General features: G+C 43.9%; 1 protein-coding gene across 2 annotated transcripts in view; it reads left to right on the top strand.

Annotated features, from left to right (window-relative positions):
* Nucleotides 1–25,665, top strand: part of LOC148507672 (choline/ethanolaminephosphotransferase 1) — a 366,175-nt gene that overhangs the window by 47,985 nt on the left and 292,525 nt on the right. For both annotated transcript variants that reach the window (XM_088445756.1, XM_088445757.1), the window contains exon 2: nt 11,971–12,344. In XM_088445756.1, the coding sequence (XP_088301882.1) occupies nt 12,006–12,344 (339 nt within the window). In that variant the 5' untranslated portion in view covers nt 11,971–12,005. The remainder of the gene's footprint in view (nt 1–11,970; nt 12,345–25,665) is intronic.

Here is a 25,665-nt window from a genome sequence, read left to right as displayed (position 1 = left end):
GGTTTTGCTGAGAGGGGTCAGTGATGTGAGGAAAGAGGGGGTCTGTGTTGTGAGGGGAGAGTGGTTTTGTGCTGAGAGAGTTTAGGGTTAGGCTACGAGGGGGAGGGTAACATTTAGGCTGCAGGGAGGGAGGATTAGCTTGAGTTAGGATGCTTACAGGCAGTTATCAATGTCCTAACAATGTCGGGATGCCGGCATTCCATACCCCAACATGCATAGCCAACGTTTCAAGGCCGCAGCGAACCTTTTCTTCAGGTTGCTGTACAGAAGCACGAATCATAAATTAAAATATAGTGCTATGTGTTGTTTGAGGGAGTGGGGCCCCAAAACTGGTATCTTGCCTAGGGCCACTTGAGGTCTAAATCCGGGTCCCAGCGATACATTATGCGATAATCGGCCCGATCCATCAATAATCTGCTGATCTGGCCGATCATTGCATAATGTATGCCTGGTGTGACCAGATGACCTTGTCTCGCCACCCGATCACAGATTAGTTTTGAGGGATTCCCTCTTACCGTCACCAACCGCTTGTTACTAACTTCACCCACTGCACTGTGGATGGGTAACACGCTGCCACCACCAAACTACTTCTACCATCAGTGCTTGGAACCGCTTATTTCCACTATCGATACCTGCCTGTTTATACCTTCTAAAATTGTCGCTATTTAGAGTAATGAGGCGCACAGTAAATAAATGCTTTCAGACTTTGAGTGTGGTTCCAAAGCACAAAACGTTATTATTCAATATAAAAACAGATGGTTACACGCTGTGATCTAAATACAATTAGCGCAAATAAATCATACAGACCCAAGGTACAATTGTTACATACGCACGCGCACTGGACCCAGATGCCGGCATCAGTATAGAAACCTCCCTCAACAGCACAGCAAGATGACTGGCATCCAAGTTTAGAGAGCCCACATATATACACTAGCAGAGATAGGCAATACAATAGAACAGTTTGGCATGATTCCATTGGTTCTTCTCCCTGGTTCTTCTGTTACAGTATAGTTCATAGGTCAGTTCGAATGGACACAAATCAGCCTCCAACAGCCCTTTGTGTCCTTTTTCCCGCTGTATGCTAATCTAAGCTGGTAACACTACAGAGTACATTTTAATGTTTTAACTCTCTATAGTCCATAGTTTGCAGACGCATGTTGCGATCTTCTCACCGATGATACCGGAAATCTGTTGAGACACAGTGGGCCAGTACAACACCAAACATGGGTCTGCTTACCATGTACTAAACCTTACATATCAAATAACCTTTATTTCACAACATTAATATAACCTTGAATATTACACGTTGATGCTAGGGAACCTTTTATGTAAGTGTGCAGTGTGTAAGTATTGGGGAATTGAGAAAAGACACTAGTTAGCGCTGTGCGACTATGTGTTTATAGAGTACACCATGGTACGTATTTTGCAGGGTTGATCATTTTATATGTTTTGGTGACTGTCTGTATTTATATGGTGAGGACTTTTAACTTCTTTCTATTGCGTGGGAATCGCACGACGCTAAATAATAGCATCAACATATGTACTTATAATGTGCGAGATTCACTAAAATGGCGCTGGGCGGCCAGTCGCAAAATGGCGTCTTGTTGCCATTCGCAAAATGGTGTCGTGCAGATTTAAATTTAAACCGATCCTGTCTCAGCCAATTATCTGGCATTGACACCACCCAGGCTCCTGCCTCTGGCACCTGGAATTACTTCTTCCAGGCTCCTACCATATGCGTAGACAAGCTGCGGCCACACCTCCTAATTGGTGTCGGCTAAAACCTCCCTCGCAATGGACCAGGCTCTGCACGGTAGGTAGCAGAGGGCTTGAGTTGATGACACTGGGCTCAACCCTTACCAGACGGAGAACGGAATACAGTTTGGTGCATTTTTGTTGTCTCAGGATTCGGATGCAGTTATAAATGTTTATTGCTCAAATAGTCTTCAAAAAGACTCTTTCCCTGGCTTAGGGGGTTCAGCATACATATGTTCACAGCAGTACGATACTTTTTGATGTTCAAAAAGATCCACACTTACACTGGGCTCACATGCCCTCTTTATATCCCATTCTTACACACAATACCACAGGGGGTAAATCCATACTGTGTTCCTTTTAACCAATCATGCTATCTCACATTATATAAATAAACACATTTTACATTTCAAAGGAGCTAACTAAATTTCCTGGTTACCACCCAAAACCAGTTGACTTTCCTAAAACACAAACTGAGTTAGCTTACAGTATAAAGCTCCGTACACATGGCATACCTCCCATCATTTGTCCCCCAAGATTCTGGATTTTCGCGTGCGTGGGGGTGTGACCTGATCGTAAAGGGGGTGTGGCCTAATGGTATGCCCCCATGCCTAATGGTACACGGCGTGCCCAGCACCTCCGAGATGCTGTGCTGCCCCCGGACTCTCCCCCCGTACTGTGAATAGATGCTGGACACTGCGGCCCACGGATGGGACAGTCTCAGAAAAACTGGACTGTCCCAGGACTGTTCCACTGAATCGTCATCGCCCGTGCATGCATGTCAACTTGGTCGATATCGACCAAGATAATATAGGGACCCGCGATCATGGTTTATCATTATAGTTATTAGTGAGTTGGTGGTGTGCTGGATGATAAATATTGATCATCCAGCACAAAAGGGCGATCAGATAACGATATCGTCTGATCGCTCCTACGTGTGTATGCTGCTCTACTGTCTCTGTAAACATAACACTTCACAGGAATTGGTAAATTGCATTAATTCTAGGGATGTGCGCCGGACCATTTTTCCAGATTTGGTTCTATAATTCATCGTCCGGATTTGCATTTGCCAAACTGCAGTGACTGGATATGGATTTTTTTACAAAATTTGACAAAAAAAGCTAAAATCACATAAATTGGGCTTTTTTTCCCTTCCTAGAGTATTATTTACCTCAATAACATTAATTCCCAGTCATTTTTACAGTCAATTTAGACCACCTCACATCTTATAATATTATTTTTCACCATTATTGGCCAAAGGTTGCAGTGAGCTGACTGGTTGCTAAGCAACAGAGCAGTGGCACAGATACCACAGTTTAAAGCACATCTATGAACATTGCCACACAGCAGTGGCAGAAATTAAAGGTAGTGCAAGATGGAATGGTGGGGTAAGGCCAGCAGAGTCAAGGAGTCACAGTGCTCGTATACACAGAGGTGTACAGTCCAAGGAGTCAGTGCTTACACAGAGAGCTACGGCCCACAAAGTCACGGTGCTTGTATTTTTGGTACACAGAGGGCTATGGCCCACAAAGTCACGGTCCTAGAGGGCCAAGGCAGGCTTACCTTCGATCAGTAAACCAGGTGTCGGGCTCCCGGCATAGGTAAAATGAGAGGCGTCGGGATTTCGACGCCTGTCATTTAAACCCTTGCCGGGATTAGACAGTCGGGAAGTCACGGTGCTTGTATTTTTTATACACAGAGGGCTATGGCCCACAAAGTCACGGTGCTTGTATACACACTACACAGTGGGGTACAGCACCATAAAATAAGTTTTTTTTTTATTTATTTTTTTTGCACACTGCCACTTCTTGCAGTCAGTGTGCCACCTTTTGTGAGTCTCTGGACACAGCACAGTCACTTTTGCCAGCGCAGCATCAGCGTGCAGTGTGTCCTTCTATAGAGCCACTCAGCCAGCCAGTGATCAGTGTCCCCCCTCTCAGCTAGCCCGCCCAGTTGCAGAGTAGCGCGCAGTCCAGAGCGTGCAGGAAAAATGGCGCCGAATCGCGGGGCTTGGCGCCTTATGTAGAGGCAAACTGATGTCTGGCTCGCAGTGGGGATCCAAGTCTGCTCGGGTGGACTCGGATCCCCACTGTTCTGAGCAGTTCGGATTCCACAGAATCCGAACTGCTCATCTCTTAATTCTTTCAAATACAAGTATTTACAGGTATGCATCAGATCAGTTTGGCTTTTCAGTCTCAACACATTCAGTTCTTAGAAAGTTCCACAATAATGAAATCTTAATTAGAGATGTTAGGTTTTACTCGGATATGTTTGGACCTCAAAAACTGCATCATATTGGCTAGCCGGGTGTCACGTGTTTTGGATAGCTAATAATTGAAATCCGAACTAATCTGAACCTGCTGCTAATTTGGCGATGAGAATAAAACCGAACCCACACATCTCTAATTCTTAAGAACAAATTGTTTTTGTTTTCCCCAAACCTGCATTTTACAGAGACTGCATTTAAAATAAAAGGCTTGTTCAGTCATCAAACCCCCACTGCTAGGCAAGGGCAATTACCATATCACTTCCTATGTGTTGATGTCTAAAAAGCAATTTGTCAACCTTTTAAAACAAAATACCTTATGCATTTGTCATAAGTGCATAGTCTGTACATTCAAACATGTTTCCCCAATTTCAAAACTGCGCACAGCACTTTTAAATACAACATGGTAAAATACATTATCAACTATACATGTACAGTACATAGTGCCTTGCGCCTACATTGTTCCTTGAAAGATGTCGCCGCAGCACAAGGGTTAACACCTTCAGTGTCGGGGCCACCATGTTAGTCACGTGTCATAAGCAATAATAAGGTTTTGGGGCTGCAAATGCAAGAGCAGATAAAGTTACGCATGCATTAATGTAACTTTTTGTGTGCTTTGTATTGAATAAACTAAAAAGGTCACGCATGCGCAATACATCTGAAGGAATGTTCGGAGTTTGTCGGCCCTGTAGGTTAATAGCCCAGAGATGACGTTATGTTTTTAATAAAAGCAGTGTAATGCACAGTAATCTGCTTGTGTTGAAATTATTCTTTCATAGCTTACAATTATCTGAAATAATGTGCTTTGAGGAGCTTTTTGCGATCATCCTTTTTAACAAAATCTTGTGTTTTAACTTCCTCTTTCCTATGCTATTACAATCTTTTTACAATTTTTAAATTATTACATTTATTGAAGTAAAATGTATCCAACTGCTATATTACCCATATTAAAAATTATTTTCCCCCTAAACTTAATAATTGGTTGTGTCACCTTTTAGTAGCAACAACTCCAAATAAATGGTTCTGATAACTGGAGATCAGTCATCACATCACTGTGGAGGCTTTTTGACCCACTACTCTTTGCAGAATTGCTTTAATTCAGCCACATTGGACATTTTTTCGAGCATTAACTGTCCTAGGGCTTGCTGCAACACCGCAATTGGATTTAAGTCAGGACTTTGACTAGATCACTCTTGTTTCTCTTGAGCCATTGAGAGGAGAACTTGCTTTTGTGCTTCAGACTGCTGGTTTGCTGCATAACCAAATTGCACTTGAGCTTCAGATCAGACTAATGACCTCACATTCTCTCTCTCAGAATTTTCTGGTAGAGAGCAGAATTCATGATTCCGTAAATTATGACAAATTGTTCAGGTCGTAAAGCAGCATGACCTCCCCACACCATCACTCTACTATCACCATGTTTGAGTTATTTATTTTATTAACCGTTTGTTATATAATGCAGCACATTCCGTTGTGCTTTACAATTTGAATCAACATTAATAGAAAAAGACTGGGTTGTAAAAGACAAACCTTAAGGTAAGAGGGCCCTGCTCACAAGCTTACAATTTATAGGGAATTAGGTGGTGATACACAAGGATAGGTGCTACAAATTGCAAATTGGTCCAGCCCGATTGCAGATTTTGTTGGTGAGCTGTATGATCCAGTCACACTGGAAAGTTGGCCTAGGGGATGTGAAATTGAAGAGAGAGAAAATTTGTTATGTGTAAACTGTAAGAATTGAATTAGATAGGTAAGCTATAAAGGTTATGTGGGCGCTTCTGGAATCTGATAAGCTTGTCTGAAGAGGTGAGTTTTCAGAGAACACTTGAATGTTTGGAGACTAGCGGAAAGTCTTAATGTCCTGTAACCATGCATGGGAACAAGTAATGCTTGGGGATGAGAGACGAAGATCTTGTGCAGAGCGGAGATGTTGAGTTGGATGACTGTTAACTGTTGGCATGATGTTCTTAATGTGGAATGCTGTGCTAGCTGTACGCCAGATGTAATGGGACCCTTGTCTTCCAAAAATATAACATTTTTGATTCATCAGTACAGAGAAAATTAGTCCAAAATACTTGGGGGTTATCAGTATGTTTTCTGGCAAATGTGAGGTGAACATTTTATGTTCCACTTGGGTTTTTGCTTCGCAACTCTCCCATGGATACCATTTTTTTTTTTTTTTGCCCAGTTTCTCTCATTGTGGAATCATGAATGCTGACGTTAACTGAGGTAAACAAGAACTGCAGTTCCTTAGATGTTTGTCTATGTTCTTTTGTAACTTCCTGGATGAGTCGTTAAATTCGCTTTTGTAGGGATTTTAGTAGGATGGCCACTCCTGAAATGATTCACCACTGTTCCAAGTTTTCTCCATTTCAAGACAATGGCTCTCTCTGTGGTTCGCTGGAGTCCCAGGGCCCTAGAAATGGCTTTGTAACCCTTTTCAGACTGATATATTTTTCTAATCTCTTCTGTAATTTTTTTTCATCGCGGAATACAGTGCTACTTGGCATTTTAGCCAACTTCACATTGCTGGAAAAATTCTATTTCAGTGATGTTTAGATTCAACAGGGCTGGCAGTAATCAAGCCTGATTGTGTCTAGTGTAATTGAACTCATTTATCAATTCAATTTTATTCATTGGTTGAATGAGTAAAAGTGGGTACACACCTGGGTGACATGTTCGCGGACCCAGGGATCTGCAGATTGGTTAACCAATACACGCTAATCTGCCGCTCAATGTATCTGCACAGTCATCACAACTAGGCGGGCATTTAAATTTGCCCACCCAGTTGAGATGTCATTCACCGCCAGACCCTGCAGCAAGTGTACGGACGGTTGGCGGGTCGTCCCTACACACAGCCAGATATGCTCATATATCTGCATCGTCTGTGCTGTATGACAGATGCAAAATGTCTGAACGACGTCGTTCAGACTTATCGTCTGTACACACCCGTTGATGCACTATGCGATATGTCGTTTGTTGGCTGATTGAATGACATTGCATAGTGTATACCCAACCTAACTTGGGGTGTAAGTACTGTTTCATGCAGGGCCAGTTGGTGGATAACTTTTTTCCTTCAATAAATGAAAAAGTTTTAAAACTGTATTTTTGTTTACTCATGTTGTCTGTCTTATATTCAATTTAATTTGAAGATCTAAAACTGTTATATATGACAAATGTTGCAAAAATAGAAAAAATCATGCTAATTTTACAATTTTCCATGGCACCAGGTGTCCTCTGTGGAGCGCAGGGGTGTATCTAGGGGTCCGAGAGCCCCTGGCAGAGTAAGGGACTGGTGCCCCCCCTGGAGGGCCACTTCTTTACTTTAAATAATTAATTATGGGAGCCTCATATGAAGAATGAGGCTCCCATTTATACCACCACTAAGATTAACTTTTTTGGGGCGAGGGGGTATTAATGGGCAGTAGGGGCACCTAAGAATCTGAGAGGAGGTGGGGCTTCCTGGGTGACACAGGCACCCTCATATATATACTTAACTCACTGATACTCCTTCCCCCCAATTCCCTCCCCTCCCTGCTTGATGTGCACACAAGCAAGCTGGAATCCAGGAAGTGGCTATCCTACCTGTCTTTGCAGTGCACCCGGTGCAGTGGGCCATTGTAGCCTTGTAATGCGTGCGCCGGGTAATCAGGGGGCGTGGTATAGCGGCCCGCCCCGAACACCCGGGGATTTTTTTCACAGAGGGGGCGTGGGAGATGCAGGCTGGCCTCGGGCACCAGCCTGTGTGAAGTGCCGGCTTCCTCACTGTGCTAGGAGCCGAGTGCTGCACGTAATGCAGCACCACGGCTCCTGTCACTGCGGGGGAGCCAGCACCTTGCTAGTGAGTCCAGGCAACCCTCCTCGTGCCATCCCCAGTGTGATACGGCCGCCTATGCGCGGCAGGGCGGCCGTATCACAGATTGCCAATGTCTTGCTATTAATTATGTACCTACAGGGCTTCCGTAGCCCTGTAGGACAAAGATCATGTGACGTGATCGCGGCTGCCGCCGATAGTCAGTCGGAACGCAGCAGGTGAGCTGGACGCTGGGGCCCTTTGCTATCTCTGGAGGTGGCCCGCAATGCTCGGCGCTAGAGCGGCCCAGTCTGCCACTGCGCACCACCCTAGTTATGGCCTTGGACAGGCACTGCTGGGTGGCGCCCCCCCCAATGGCCGGCGCCCCTGGCGAGTGCCATCCCGGCCAATACGAAGATACGCCCCTGGTGGAGCGTCTCGTTACCGAAAGCATATTCCTAGGTTTTCATGTACAGTCGGCTATCAATATTTATTTCAGAAATTTATTTATTTTGTATCTTAGGTTAATCCAATCAGGTACGAGTTGGTTCCTGCGAGCCATTCTCACAGCGAACTTGCACTGCAAATTACATTTGCAATCCAATTCCGAACACATTTATTTTAAAGAGAAAATTCACGTTTTTTTCTTTGTGCGCACCCCCCCTGAGCAACTGAAAAGGTAGGGAAAATCTATTTTAATGTAAAACTGTCGGGACACATGGCTTGATTCATAGATTTACGTAAATTCAATATTTACCCAAATCTCTGATGTTTGCAGAGCTGCACACGAGCCACACTGCGCGTGAGCTTCAGGTGTTTGGGGGCAGCATTCCAGAAAACGGGGGCATGACGGCCCTTTTTTTTCTGGGCATGCTGAAGCCAGTGGCAGATAATGGGTTGTCAGACTGGCGCTGTGAAAATGGGGGTAGTCAGCCCCCTAATACAATCGAGAAGAAAAATGTGTGGGTGGACCGTGCTAAAACCACAATTGGGATAATTGAATCTGGTCAACAATGGGACTGTATTGTAATTTTGAAAATACCTAAGACAATCTCATGGAAGTGAATGGGTAACAATGATAGGACACTGTATAGTGTATACACATATAATAAATAGGTTTTATAACCATTAAGAGATCACGACTTGGTTGAGGTAATCAAAAAAGTATAAAACCTTTAATAGCAACAATAAAAACAAAACACTGGCTAAAATAAAAAGGATAATAAGCAACTTGAGATAAATCTCATAGGTAAACACAGTCAATATTGATGACAAGTGGTGGTCAAATAGGGGATAATACTCCAGCAGTCATAGGGGTCAATTGGGCAAAGGTGCCCTGTGACTGATGTGAATGGCCAAATATTCTCTGTAAAGCGCTGCGGAATATGTGTGCGCTATATAAATAACTGGTAATAAATAAATATGGGACATGAATCAGTGTTCAGTCCGGATTAATGTCCAGCTACTGTATAGTTACCAGTCTCCTTAGGAACATCACGTCCTGATAAAAATCCAATATGGCAGTACAATCAGCGTGGTCCCAAATTCAGGAGATTCAGCTGGAAGAGATGGCGTTGCTGGTCCGGAAATGATGGAACAATCCCAAAAGTGGAGATAATCCAGGGAAGAGTCCAAAAGCGTTTCGATGTGGAATCACCCACACCTTCTTCAGTGGCAGTGTTCCCTGAACCTAAAATGGTGGACTTATATATCCTTAATTGGATGCAAACCATATGCAGCTGATGCAAACAGATTACCTCATCAAATGTCAACCAAGCCGTAATCTATAAAAATACCCACATTGTACTACATTTAGATCCAAATGGTTGAGGTCCAAATATACAGTATGTGAAAATGATAAATACAGAATAATAATAAAACATACCAGTATCACAATAGCATGGTGATCGTAATATACTATGATCACATGGTGTAAACAAAAGACATGAGGGACCTCCCATCCAGTAATATATTGAAAGGGAGTCCTCCCATGTGATTGCATCACATCACGTGTCATTACCGCTCATGCGGCTTCTAGGAAGCGGGACCTCCCCACGTGACTTGTGTCACACCTCCCGGCAGTGTATAGGACAGATAGTCTCTGCATCACCATATCACATCTGTCCTATACACTGCCGGGAGGTGTGACACAATTCACGTGGGGAGGTCCCGCTGTATATTTGGTGTTTTTATAGATTACGGCTTGGTTGACATTTGATGAGGTAATCTGTTTGTATCAGCTGCAAATGGTTTGCATCCAATTAAGGTTATATAAGTCCACCATTTTAGGTTCATTGAACACTGCCACTGAAGAAGGTGTGGGTGATTCCACATCGAAACGCGTTTGGCCTCTTCCCTGGATTATCTCCACTTTTGGGATTGTTCCATCATTTTCGGACCAGCAACGCCATCTCTTCCAGCTGAATCTCCTGAATTTGGGACCACGCTGATTGTACTGCCATATTGCATTTTTATTAGGACGTGATATTCCTATGGAGGCTGGTAACTATACAGTAGCTGGACATTAATCCGGATTGAACAGTGATTCATGTCCCATGTCACAGGGCACCTTTGCCCAATTGATCCCTATGACTGCTGGAGTATTATCCCCTTTTTGACCACCACTTGCCATCAATATTCATCTCAAGTTGCTTATTATCCTTTTTATTTTAGCCAGTGTTTTGTTTTTATTGTTGCTATTAAAGGTTTTATACTTTTTTGATTACCTCAACCAAGCCATGATCTCTTAATGGTTATAACACCTATTTATTATATGTGTATGCACTATACAGTGTCCTATCATTGTTACCCATTCACTTCCATGAGATTGTCTTAGGTATTTTCTCAAATTACAATACAGTCCCATTGTTGACCAGATTCAATTATCCCAATTGTGGTTTTAGCGCGGTCCACCCATACGTTGAAGCCAGTGGCAGCTTCACTGACCACGTGGTTTCCTGAGTAACGTGGGTTACTCAGATGTTCGATATTCATGCAGTTTTTCCGGTGCTGTGTCTTTGGACACAGCAGTGGATCAATGAAGCTTGCAGTTTTTACTAAAGATGACACCTGCAGCTTTTGCATAATTTTGCATAGTCGCTGCATGTAAAGATTGCCTGTAGCGTCTACCTCTGAATCAGTCCCACAGTTCAAAACCGCTGTTACACCCCTCCCAATGAATAATCACGTATTTGGAGGGGGTTTAAATTGCATAATTTACCCACCAGTTTTAAGGTGATATCTCTAAATTGCTTAATCATGAGTTAAATGATGTGGGACAGGTATATGGAGGTGTTGTATTGATGGGGGAGTAGTAACTACTGTACATTTTTTCTGTACCCCAAAATGCTTGTAATGCTGGCCATACACGGTAAGATTTTCTGTCCAACCATCCAACTAGTTGGTTGGTTGGGATGAAAATCTGGTAACGTATGGGAGTAACTGATGATCAGCAATTTGCTCCTAAATGCCATAAAATAGATTAAAATGGTCGTTCAGACAAGTTTGTTAAATGTTTGCTCTAAACAATTTGTTCAAACAACAGTTTTTGTCCATTTTCCTGTGTTTGGGAGCAAATTGCAGATTGTCATTTGCTTTCATACCTTACCAGATTTTCATTCCAACCAACCAACTAGTTGGATGGTTAGACAGAAAATCTTACCGTGTATGGCCAGCATTAGACTTTAATTTGATGAAAAACACTTGTTTGCTATTATTTTGCCACAATTAATAAAAAGTGCAAAAATCAGCCATTTGATAACTTTATGGTCTTGCTATTGTATCTCAGTTGTCAGTTTTTTTGGGGTACAGTATGGTTTCCCCACTTTTTCATGCACTTCTCTTAGGTCTGTAGAAAAGTAAAGCACATTGCTGCGAGTCCCGCGTATTGGTACTTCTAATTGGATCTCTCATTTCTCGGGTGTGCGCATTTGTGCAATGTTTATGTATTTCAAACTTGCTTTCACAAACTCGCTCCTAATTTGATTGAGCGCTCTGTGTAGACATAAAGAAAAGTTTCATTTAGTATTCTCAGTGTTTATAGTGCCTTACAAAGGGAATTAAACCATTTTACAATGTATAAAATCATACATTGTATGCTAATCCTGATGGTCCAGAAATATGACAAATGCCAAGATTGTCTTTTTGCTCTCTCTAGATTTCTCCTTTGCTTGAATTTGAAATCTAAACTCCATGAGTGCGCAAAGATCATCAAGGAGAAGATGTGGGGAACTCCACTCAGAACTTCATTCAAGATGTGAGCATGTTCCCAAACCTACGTGTGCTTTAAGCAAGCTTGTAGAATTGCAGACTCCACCACTGTCACGACACCAATTAAAAAAATTAGAGGAGCATCGTTACCAAAGCTGTGGAAAATCACTTCTGGAACCATTAATGCAAGGATTTTGGGAATGGTTGGTAGGACAGGTCCCATCATGGATTGCACCAAATCTTATCACCATAATAGGACTTTTAATAAATATCTTTACAACAGTAGTGTTAGCTTGTTACTGCCCAACAGCAACAGAACAGGTAAAGTATTATCACTTTATTTAGTTATAATGAACGATATGCATGCAGTTTTTTTTTTTTTTTTTAGGAATAGTGTCCTCTTTATTATAGTTATACAGGTAAATAATAGCTTCCTTGTGCTGCTTACACTGTTTCCTTGTGCTGCTTACACTGTTTACTAACTAGATAGTGTAAATAAATATGATGGGACGTGTTTAAGTGCTTCTGCAGATTTCCATCCATGAAATGAGTTTTTACTTTCTAACACTTATTTAAAGATGGTTAATCCTGCAACATGATTGAATTGGACAAGATTCAGCCATTTACCTTTTGTACCTAGCAGCCAGATCAATTTGGATATGTTTGGGGTCAATTGCTCAAGATCAGACTGCCAGAAAATATGAATATAATTTGCTGAGCACACAATAGTTTAAAATTGAGGGAACAAATATACTTTTTTTTTATTATTATTAATTATTTTCAGAGTAGTGTTGCAATTTGTCTTTCGTTTATTATGCCAAGATATCTAATATATTTTTAATAATTTCAATCTTATTTTTTGTTCAAATTCTATATCGTCTCACTCATGCCCCAGATGCCTGTTTCTCAATGTATGTTTTTCTTCATGTATGTTCCAAACTGAAGGAACATTTGAATAGTTGACAAAATATATTATTTTTTACATGAACTTTGTTCTGTTTACAATACTTGATGATTATATAAGATTGACACCTAATTTAAAAGCCCCAAATAGTCATGTGTTAAATTCTCCGCTTTCCGTTTCACTTCTAAAACTTGTTTTCTCCATCTCAGGATGGCGTAATTTGTTCCTGAGGGGAAAAGAGCAGGGAAGACAGCTGTCGCCCTTCCTTCTCCCTGCTCTCCCCCCGTCCCCTTCACAGGCAACATGGGTCACCTCCTACTGACTGCCCGCTGCTCTCCCAGTGCCCCCTTGCTTTGCCGTACTGCTGCCTATGTGACGCACTGCACCTAGCCCCTGCTGCCTCTAAGGTGACCGGGTCTCCTCTGTCGTTTTCTGGCCCAGAGCACCCCCACTCTGTTCCTACCCGTACCGCAGCTATGGTGACCCGCCATATGCATATTCCGGGTTACCTCCAGATTGCCCGCTGCGCCATACAGTGCCCGTCTGCAGGGGAAAGCCATGGAGCGGAGTATGTGGGTGGGGAGCTGAGCTGTCAGTGCCACTAGCAATCTTTCCCCTTGTGGATGAGGCTGAGTTGCTACCCGGCAACACATGCATCCTGCAGTAAAACTGAGCACAAAGCTATTATGACGGTCAGGTCCACGCTGTCTCTCACCTCCCTAGCACCCACAGAGAGTAACTTCAGTACAGGCTGGAGCTTCACCGTCGCATGCGCAATATTCGGATCCTAAGTTTCAGATGCTTTGCTGAGGAGGCTAAACATCGTGGGACAACGTAAGATAGGTAAGTATTCGTGAAACACTCAGTAACTTCAAGATATATCGCATCAATATGATGAGACCTGTCTCAAAAGTTACCGTGACCATCTTCTCCATATTTATGAATGGACCAGTATATGTCCTAAATAGCTTCAAAGAATGTTTTTAAATTAACTGTCTGACAGATCTTGTACACACTTGAACAGATTCTACTGTTTTGTTTAAACATTAATCTGACTTTTGTTCTGTGTACACACTCTGAGATTATCAGACCAATCAGTCGAAAATTCGGCAGTTCGACACGATTTATTGCATGTTTTTTGCCCGTAGCTTAAAATATAAAATGTGTTTATTTCTAAAGCTGGGCATAAACCTAAAGATTATCTTTCTAACCATCTGTAGCCATAATGGTGTACGGCTAATATAATATTTATGTACAAACATAACTATTGTGGTAATTCACCTAATTTACATCTTTTTAAGCACTTCATTATTAAAATGAAATAAAAGAAGAATAATAAAAAAAATATATAGAATGAAAAAAAAAATATATATATATATAATTAGTGAAATAATTTGTTTACACGTTTTTGTAATTACATATACATGTATGTGGTGATACTTTCTGTGGTGAAAATGTGCCTGAGTGTTTTGGATGCCCATGCACTATAGAAGGGTTGGAGTGATATAACTGGGGCTGATTGGGTTCCTGTCAGGGAAAGAAGGGCAGGGACAAAGAGAGGGATAAAAGGAGCCACCAGCAGACTGACAGGGGTCAATCCAATTCCACGCGAAGGGTGTGTGATTCTGTTGAAACACCAGCAACGGCACCGTATCTCTCATCCTTCATGTCCCGGTCTGAGCCCGAATTCTCATATGGGGCTACAAGCATTTTTATGCAAATTTGGGCTGTCGTCAAAACTCTTATTTTAGTATTGAGCTGCCCCCAGGAGCCAGCTACCCTACCCAGCCATTGAGAGAGTAGGTGTGCAGCATAGAGTAGCCAGAGATTGGTTTACAGACAGAGGCAGCCTGTGTTTCAATAAGTTCGGTAAAGCTCAGCCTGTAGTGAATAAAATCCCTTCCACACTGCACACACAGTTAGCTGTCAGCTGCAGGAGCAAACGGGGAGCCAGTAATATAACCTTTAACCTATGAGTTGCCTTCAGCCATCTGCCCAGCAGGAGAGTAGATTATATTTAGTGTCACATGGTGTTACTCTTTCATTTTAAAAGTATATTTGAGGCTCTATTAATAAGCACAGCCTATTTACTAAAGGACAAGTCATTGGATTTCTCTTCTTCCCAATATTAAAACCAGCTAGATACCTGTATAAAAAAAGAACTGCTTAAGATACCCATATTATTTGGATTATACAACTAATGACTTAAATACAAAGGAAAAGAATATCCAAAAAGGGAACACAGATAAATAAATATGTAATTGGATTTTAGTTTTTAACCAAGTTGAGTACTAAAAGGAGGATAACAACATCTCAAACATTGTGCCAGGGAAACTAATCTCTTCTAGGCTAAAGACTGAAACTAGAAAGATGTTTCTTCTTAATACATTGTTCAGTTAAAGAATATACATTTTTAATGTATGGAGTGTGTGATATGGTATAACTAGTTATTTGATAATTTTACCTGACTATTTGCATAGTAAATCTAACAAGAATGAAGTCTAATATGGATGTGTGTCATTTTTATGGAGGAATGGCCTCAGGAACAGTTGGAGAAAAGAAGAACTGGTTAACCTTAGTAAAATGTATATTGTATGATCCAACATTATTCTACACATAGTAAGCAGTACAGTAACCTAGGTTTAAAACCTAGATAATAGTTATAATTTTTTGGGGGTTTTCCCAAGTAGGCCCATGAGTTGAGGCACTGATCTAAAATGATGTACACCACTTTAGCCAGAGGTAAAGGGTGGGTACACTATACTACATTGGAGTTAGTAACCTAGGGTCCCTTTATAGATAGGGAGGTTACACATCCAACTACTTGTCTGGTGAAATATCTGGTAATGTATGTGAGCAAATGGCAATTGACCAATTACTCCCAAACACCGGAATATGGACAAAAGCAGTTGTTCTGACAAATTGGTTTAAGCAAACTGATTCAGCCTGAATCACAACGTCAAACCGCCCAGGCCATCCACTTCACTCATGAAGTGGTAGGACAGCAGGCAGCATAAGCGGATTCTGGGAGACTTCCAAGCTCTTCCTGAATGTTCCAGGAGATTAGGCAAGTATAATGCAACTGTTTAATATTTGTACCTTTCTCTTTCATCCACTAGGGGACACTGGAGGTGCTTATGCTGGGGTATAGAGGCGTGGATAACTGGAGCCGGCACTTTAAATAATTTAGAAGTGTGAAGCTCCTCCCCCTCTATGCCCCATCAGCCCTCAGTTTAGAAAATGTGCCTCATGGAGCTGGTCACAATCTGCTGTGATCCAGCAGCACATATATATTTATTATTTTCTTTTATTTAGGTTTATTTATTTTGTACACTTTTTTTACACTATATTAGGTACCCTTCGCCACCTCTCTAAAGGTGGGGTCCGGTGTACCTGGCGCCCTGTCCTTATAGAAGGCAGGAAGGAGTGCACAGCGCTTATATAAAAAGCACTGACAGCTCCTTACCGCCACAGCACATTCTCAACAAGGAAGAAGAAGAGAAGTGCTGAAGCTGCAGAGAGACTCCATCGGGGACCACGCAGTGAGTAATCACCTGCGCATCCCCCGGCTCCCAGCCCCGCCGCTGCCCAGCGGTTTTTACATAATTAAAATGCTGGGCAGCTAATGCAGAGCACTATGCTCTCCCTCTCCCACCTCCCGCTGGTAAGCGCGGCACCCGGCTCAGCCTGGTGCGGGGCAGCTGATAAAGTGCGCTACTAGCGCGGCCACCTGCTGTCCCTCCTCCCGCCCGGCTATCCTTCTCCCCGCTGTTTCAATGCGGGGCAGGGGATAAGTGCGCGACCAGGCGCCTGCTCTCCCTCCTACCCGCCGGGCTCTCCCTCTCCCCGCTGTTACACGCGGGGCAGCTGACAGGGCCTGCTCTCCCTCCTTCCGCCCGGCTCTCCCTCTCCCCGCTGTTACAGTGGCGCGGGGCAGGGGATATGTGCGCTACAGGCGTGACCAGGCGCCTGCTCTCCCTCCTACCCTCCGGGCTCTCCCTCTCCCCGCTGTTACACGCGGGGCAGCTGACAGGGCCTGCTCTCCCTCCTTCCGCACGGCTCTCCCTCTCCCCGCTGTTACACGCGGGCCAGAGAGGCGGTAAAGCGGTCCGTATGGGGGGGAGGTTAATGGCCACAGAAGCCATCTTGTAAAGCCCTTCAGGGCATAAAGAAGGGGGGCAGAGCTTAAAGGCAGCGCGGGTCTTTCCCCTACACGGCAAGCGGCTGTATAACAGCATGGCTGCCGCTCTTCATTGCACAGCAGCTCATACTGCATCTCTATATAGGAGATTGCAGTGAAAGACACAGAAGGCTGGATTCCTCTGCTGCCATTCCTGTGCTGCAGGACAACATCCCCTGATTACATCCTGGTAAAGAGGCTGTAAGTAACTGGGGTGTAACTGCAGGGGAATCTGATCTGTGGGAGGGTGGTTTCTCCTCCTCTGTGTCCCACAGCCTTCTTGTTTTTATATGTCTGTCTTTCTGTTTTATGCTGTGTTTCTCTGAGTGACTGTGTGTACCATGTCCAACAGAACCAATGCTTCTCAAAGGCTGTTTGTCTGTTCCAAGTATAACAACAAACAGACCAAGCCACATGCCACTGGGTCCACGTTATGTGATGCTTGTATAACAACAGATTCACAGATGGCGATTACTAGCTCTTCTGCTCCGCCATGGGTCACTGACATAGTAGGAGTTATGTCAAATTTAACATCGGAGTTGGCATGAGGCGCGCAGGTCTCAACCTCCCGGGGTAGCTGACTTAACCAAGTCTCTAGACACCCTGGTTCAGATGATGGGTACAGCGGTGCCTACACCCTCCACTTCCTACCAAAGCCTGTCTCAAAAGCGTACTCTAATGACTGTTCTCCAGTCAGAAGAGTCGGACGAAGATTTCCTTGCCACAGAGGATACCGTAGACCTGGAAACAATTCCAAATTTCAAGACCTGGGTTCAGATCCCACGTCCACTGACTATTTAATGTGTATCCAGAGATGGTGCAGAGGGTAAAGCACCTGTTCTGCATCTGGGCGTAGTTTTCCGTCTAGCTTCCCTTTTCCATCATCCATGATGGAAAAGTGGGAAACTCCTCCTCCTGTAGATGTCTGTTTCCCATCTCGCTAAGAAAACAGCACTTCCGGTGCCGGGAGCTACTGTTTTAAAGCACACTTCGGATCGTAAGTTGGAGACAACACTAAGATCTATATATACCACAATGGGAGCTCAACTTAGTCCTAACCTTGTTACCGCCGGGGTTAACAAGGCTGTGGTTTGCTGGGCTTACCAGCTGATTTCAGGTTTGGACTCGGGCACTTCCAGAGCAGAATTACGTCTATTAGCAGAACACATCCGTGAGTCTGCAGTTTACTTGGGAGAAGCTTCACAGGATATTAGTCAGATTAGTGCTCTCACGCAGAGCTCTGTGGTTGCGCGCTTGGCAGGCGGATGCAGAGTCCAGGCGTGCGGTTGAGGGTTTACCATTCACGGGTGACATGCTTTTTGGCCCGGAATTGGACAAGTGGATATCCCAAGCCACGGGGCGGTAAGTTCTCTTTCCTCATGTTTATTGCTCCAATTCCCAGAAGACCTTATACTGGACCTTCGTTTCATTCCTTTTGAGCCCCTCATTCCTTTCATTGTAGAGCCAGAGGTGCTCCTACGCAACCGAGAGGAGGTAGAGGTCGTCCACACACGGTTGCATGTAGACCAGAGTCTAAACCAGCTGAGAAACAGGTGGCATGACTGTTTTCCGTCCCACCTGGGGTCTCCTGCGGTGGGAGCCCACTTGCAAGAATTTCAAGTTCTACAGGAGGCTATCAGGTCTCTAGTAGTGTCATCGGTGTTAGTTTCGGTTCCGGAGCATCAGCGAGGTATGGGGTTTTACTCAAGCCTGTTTGTAGTGCCCAGACCGGAGGGTGCGGTCATGGCCATCTTGAACCTCAAGTCCTTAAACCTGTATCTAAAGATGTATCGTTTCAAAATGGAATCTCTGCAGTCCGTTGTGCGAGCTTGGAACCAGGGGAGTTCCTATTATCCCTGGATATGAGGGATACTTATCTCCATTTTCCCATGGGAACTACAACAAGCTTTTCTGCATTTTGCCATATTGAAAGATCATATCCTCGGCTCCCCGCATATTCAACAAACTCATAGCAGTCATGGTCGCTCTCCTTCGGTCATCAGGAGTGAACATAATCCATTATTTGGACGATCTGTTGCTTCAGTATCTCTTCTATCAGATCAATTACAGAGGTTAGTCCAGCTGGTCCTCAGACCAAAGAAGGTGTCAATGCTTCTTTGTCTGCGTCTCTTAGGAAAGATGGTAGCTGCTTTCGAGGCACTACAGTTCGGCTGGTTTCACTCCAGGGGTCAGGGTCTCATCTGCTTCTACAATGACAGATCCATCTGAGCCCGGTTACCAGAGTGGCCTTCTCTGGTGGACGCAATCCACCAATCTTTTAGCGGGCCGGAGATTCGGAGTGTGGAACTGGATCATCGTAACTACGGATGCCAGCCTCTGAGGATGGAGAGCAGTAGTCCTCGATTACCACTTTCAGGTTCAAGGGTCCCCTCTAGAATGGAAGTGGGCCATAAAGGCGTTGGAACTCAGAGCGAACAATGCTCTGATAGAGGCAACAGAGTTTCTAAAGGGCTCATCCGGTAAGAGTTCAGTCCGACAGCGCGACGGCAGTCATTTTCTTCAATGGCCTGAGTCGCATGGCTATGCGAGAAGTAACTGAGATCTTCCGGTGGGCCGAGAACCAGTAAGTAATCCTGTCGGCGGTATTCATCCCGGGTGTGGACAACTGGGAAGCAGATTACCTAAGTCGACAGGACGTCCAGAATGGAAGCTTCATCCAGACGTGTTCAGCGCCCTGATACGTCGATGGGGATGTCCTCAGGTGAACCTCATGGCGTCACGACTGAATTGTCATCTCCCAGTATTCGTGTCAAGAACTCGAGATCCGCAGGCGGAAGCAGTAGCCGCTCTGACAAGTCAGTGGATCTACGACTTTGTTTATCTTTTTCCTCCGATTCCGCGTCTTCCTTGTCTTCTAAAAAGGGAACAAACAGGAGACAGCCTCTGTAATTCTCGTGGCTCACAACTGGCCTCTGAGAAGTTGGTTCTCGGACCTTCGGCCCCTATTGACAGAAGATCCGTGGTCCTTTCCTATGCGCCTGGATCCTCTACAGCAGGTTTTGTTTTCATACACCCCAACTTAGTGCAACTGCGTTTAAGGGGTGGCTCTTTAAACCGATATCCTAAAACGCAGTGGCATCCCAGACGCGGTTATCCCCACCATGATACGTGCCAGGAAGCCAGTTTCGGCTGCGCATGATCATCGCTTCTGGCGTGCTTATCTCATGGTGTTCCGGTTGGGGTCTTCTGTCTAGGACTTTTCGTTTATCCACGGTTTCTGCTTTTCCTTTAGACAGTTCTGGATTCTGACCTTCGTCCAGGAACCTTAAAGGTGCAAGTCTCTGACCTTTCCATTGTCCTTTCAAAGGAAATTGGCCTTCTTTCCTGAGATGCTGACATTCTGTAAGGGGTCTTGCGCACGCAGCACCCTTTCGTACCTCCAATAGCTCCCTGGGATCTAATCTTAGTGCTTCTGTTTCTTCAGTCGCCCATGTTTTGAACCTTTGGAGGATGTTGATCTTAAGTACCTGTCTTTGAAGACGGTCCTCCTCCTGGCTCTTGCTTCGACTCGTAGAGTTTCAGAATGGGGGACTATGTCTGATAAGCACCTTACCTTGTGTTTCATGCCGATAGGGCGGAACTCCGGACGGTAGCCGCTTTCCTTCCCAATATTGTGTCGGCTTTTCATATCTATCAGCCCATTGTGGTACCGTCGTTGGTGGAGGACTCTGGTGGCTCTTCTGCCTTGCATGTGGTTCGGCTTTCCGCACCTATGTTGCCAGGACAGCATCCCTCCTTAAGTTTGAGTCGTTTTTTGTCCTCTATGATGCTGTTCAGAGGGGTTGTCCATCGTCTGGCTTATGTTAGTGTCGACCTTCTGCCTCCTTCGTCCATTTCGGCTCATTCCACACGTTCTGTGGGTGCGTCATGGGCGGCCGGTAGAGGAACCTCCTCGTCACAATTGTGCCGTGCGGCCTCTTGGTCTTCAGTTCACACGTTTGTCAAGTTTTACAAAGTTTCCTTCTTCGGCATCCCGGTTTGGCCGCCTAGTTCTGCAGGCGCCTCAGAGCGCTCCCACCCGTGGGGAAAAAACTTTGGGACGTCCCCAGCGTAAGCACCTCCAGTGTCCCCTAGTGGATGAAAGAGAAAATGGGATTTTGGTACCTACCAGTAAATCCTTTTCTCTGATTCCACAGGGGACACTGGACGCCCACCTCTGAGCTCTTTGCCTGCCTGTTCGGCTTGTTCCGTATGTTGTATGATACAGTTATTGTGTGTTCTTCTCTCCTTTTCTTACTCCGCTTGTTCTCCATCTCCTCTCATTCTTCATTTTCTAAACTGAGGGCTGATGGGGCATAGAGGGGGAGGAGCTTCACACTTCTAAATTATTTAAAGTGCCGGCTCCAGTTATCCACGCCTCTATACCCCAGCGTAAGCACCTCCAGTGTCCCCTGTGGAATCAGAGAAAAGGATTTACCGGTAGGTACTAAAATCCCATTTTTAAAAAAAATACTAATAATTTGCATCTGCACCACACCCTTTCCAAAGTGTAGACAAGAACTTTGCTATCCGGGAAAAAAAAAGAGTCTCAGGGAATTAATGGGCAGTTCGGGAACGTAACAAGAATGACTGGAGAGGAACAATCAAGTCTGCCTGATGATGCCTGTGTTGGGGAGAAAAAGAAATACAAAAAAAAACTATTAGCCAGAGGTTGAAAATTAAAATAATGTATTTTTACTTCACATCACACAAAGGGCGGAATGCATCAAGCTTCGTAATTTGGATGCGATGCATCCTGCCACTGATTGCATGCATACCGGCATTTAGTAACGCCATATGCAGGAAGATCTAAGCAAAGGATAGATGTCCTTTGCAGTGTGGGGACTTCTGGGTTTATGACCTGGAGGTCCTTCTGCTCATGCACGAGTTGCGGGGGACTCTGGGGTAGTCTATTAGGCAATGCCATCTATAGATGGCATTGCCTAATGGGAACAAATCTCCGAAAATGGCATTTCGGAGGTTTGACTGCAACAAGTGTCGGTATGCTAACCCTGTCGGGATCACGACGTTGGACTTCTGACCGCCAGGATCCCAACTGTCGGTATATCCTACCGATTCCGATTGGTGGATTCCAAACTCTTTAGAGATGGTTTTGTAACCTTTTCCAGCCTGATGAGCATCAACATCTCTTCTTCTGAGGTCCTCAGACATCTAATTTGTTCGTGGCCTAATACACTTCCACAAGTTGTGGACATCAGACTTTGATAGATCCCTGTTATTTTAAAATAACAGGTTTTCCACTTACACCTGATTGTTATCCCATAGATTGAAAATACCCAACTCTAGTTTCATTTTCAAAATATCTGCTAAGCCTAAAGGTTCACATACTTTTGCCACTCACATATATCTGATATTGGATCATTAAAAAATTAGCACGTCTAATTTTTCGTATCCTTTGTTTGATTTGTTTCTCTTTATCTACTTTTAGAACTTGTGTGAATATCAGATTTTTGGCCAAATTTCAGCAGAAATATAGAAAATTCTGAAAGGTTCACAAACTTTCAAACACCACTGTATTTTGCAGATATATTGGCACATCTGTGTGTATGGACAATCCGCCGACTGCTGGTACACTTACTCCAGGGACCGTTGGTGACTGACATCTCAACTGGGTGTGTACATATTAAAGACAGCTCAGATGTGATGTCAACGCATACACACTAAGCGGCAGATTTGTAAGTGTGTATTGGCTTACCAATCTGCTGGGTCGAAAAAGGAGGGGGGGTTTAACCCCCTATTGTTCCTCAGCACACTGAATAATACTTGCAACAATATATGAAGACTATATGGTCATAGAAATTCAGAGATATTGGTTGCATGCATTTCCAAATACATGGGAAGCTGCTAGGCCACGTCACGGCTTCTGTCACTAGCAGTCCCTAACACTAAGGGATTCACGTCCGGGGCGCAGTGCACCCCGAAAAACGTCCAGCCAAGCACCCCCCCCAGGGCATCACACTAAAATGGAAAAAGAGCGACAGTGCAGTGTAAAGCTGTAATTGCCGCAAAAGGTGGCTCAACAAAGTACTGACTTTAGGGGGGTGAATAGTTATGCATGCTGAAGTTTTCTGTTATGTTGTCCTAAATGATGTTTGATTCACAATATAAAAAAAACACAACTTGCACACCTTCAAACAATCCATTTTAATTCCAGGTTGTGAGGCAACAAAACATGAAAAATGCTAAGGGAGGTCAATACTTTTCCAAGGCACTGTATATTGGCCGATCAATTGAATGGTACCAGTGTGTACCAGGGATATGTCTGTGAGCTACATCGTTCACAGATATCGCTTCGGCTGTGCTGCACAGTCGTTAGCAGATATATCTGTCCATTGTGCTGTGTGTATGGCTGATCAGCTGACCGCCTGAACGCTTGCAGCAGCCACGTGGAGGGAGTCGTGCCATGAGGCCAGTGGGACCCACGGATAGATAGAAGAAGATGGTGGTTCAGTGTGTACAGTATGAACAACCATCATCTGTAGATCACTCAATATGCAGATATATCTGCTAGGTGTGTTCCCAGTTTTAGTCAATAAGGAGACCCTGTGTTCACTCCAGCTATATGATCTGGAAAAAGAGTATTGTTGGGGTTACATGAGGATTGGGGTTGAGAAACACTAGTCTACAACTTCACTTTGAGTCCATATAACAGTGTTATTTTTGTGGCCTATGCTCTTAACGGAATTGGTATGAAATACCGACAGTCGGGATCCTGACGCCGAAATCCCGATAGGGTTAACATACCAACACTTGTTGGATAGGGTTAACATACCGACACTTGTTGGTCGGTATGCTAACCCTCCCCTTCTCCCTATCATAACCCTCCCTCTTTGGTGCCTTACCCTATCCTCTCCCCCTAGTGCCCGAACCTAACCTCTACCTCCCCACACTCTAAACCTAACCCTCCCCTCTTAATGCCTAACCCTCCCTCAAGTGCCTAACCGTAACCCCCCCATCCTCCCCCCACCCCCATTACTTACCTTCGGCATGCTGGCACTGGGATTCTGACCGGCGTCGGTATACGGGTGCCGGTAATGTAAGCCAACATAGAAAACGGGGAGAGCAGATGCACCATACAACCATTCATAATTATACAGTATACAATTTTGGCATAAATTTGGCCAAAGTTATGAGCTTACCCACCAACTTCAAGGTAACCCCCAAACCACCCCAGCCAAGCCACCACAGGGCACCACACACATAAAAAAATAGCAATGAAGTGTTAGGTAAGTGAAAGTGGCTGCTTAGTGTTAAATGTGTTAAAAATAATGTGTGAAAATGTAACATAAAAAACAGAGTGATATAAAGTGTTAAAAGTAAGTGTTAAGTGGTTATGCCCCAAAGAAGTCCAGCCAGAGCAGATCAAGGGGCCCCACGCCCCAAAAGTTTTTTTTTTTTTTTTTAACTTTGTGTGGTGCCCTAGGGGGGTTTGGCTGCGCCCCAGACATGAACCCGTATAATGTTAGGAACTTACCCGATGAGCTTAACTTGACATTGGTGGGTAAGCTCATAACTTTGGCCAGATTTATGCCAAAAACCTTGTATACTGTATGATGTATAATTATTAATGGGTGTTTGGTGCTCTTCTCCTGTTTTCTATGTTGTAGTACTAAGTCGCAGCTAGGTAGCACATTCCATTAGAAATAGCTAGGGTGTGCAGTCCAGGTCCCCTTTGCCTGTAATGTAAACGTCAGCATCCCGACCGCCGGGATGCCGAACGCATACCGCTCTAACCATTATGCTTCATTCAAGCTTAACATTGCACAATATAGCAAAAACAATTCCAACCATAAAGCTTAGTGGCTGGAGCATTATCTTATTAAAATAGATGGATCATAATACAGAAAAGTCTTGTATCAAAATATGATGCAGTTTTCAAGAGATCTAGAACTTGGAAGAAGATTTGCAGGACAGTGACACAGAGCATACAGCAAAAACCACATTTCAATGCCCTAGTCAAATCCCAGAAATCAAAAGTATTTTAATAATTTGAAAATGTATGATTAAGGGTTCCAAAACAGCATGATGAAGCTTGAGCAATAATGCAAAGAAAGAAAGGGTGAAAACCATGTCCAGGTTGTATTTTTACTATGGTTCATTTTGAGATTCATTTTTATGACTCTCTGAAATCTGAGATCAAATAGAACTCGAACAGCAAAATCCCTTAACAAATTTCAAATTTACTAATAATGGATTTGCTTTTGATTTTCAATTTGAATTAGATCTTTGTCGATTTGAAGAAGGGATTTGATCGATTTTGCATGTTCATGTTAAAATCAAACACCAAATCCCACTTCAAAACTAACTTCAACGCCCCAAATGAATACAACTGCTTCATGTTTTCGTTTTCAGCATGAACAGTTTGATTTGACAAAGATGCATGCATGTACAGTGCCTTGCAAAAGTATTCACCCCCCTTTGCATTTTTCATGTTTTGTTGCCTCACAACCTGGAATTAAAATGGATTGTTTGAAGATATGCATAATTTCATTCACAGAACATTCCTACAACTGTGAAGTTGTGTTTTTTTTAAGATC

This window comes from Taudactylus pleione, unplaced genomic scaffold (genome assembly GCF_031769625.1).
Source record: "Taudactylus pleione unplaced genomic scaffold, aTauple2 ptg000387l, whole genome shotgun sequence".
Taxonomy (NCBI): Eukaryota; Metazoa; Chordata; class Amphibia; order Anura; family Myobatrachidae; genus Taudactylus; species Taudactylus pleione.
Note: the sequence above shows the minus strand (reverse complement) of the source record. Positions and strands in the feature narration are given on the sequence as shown.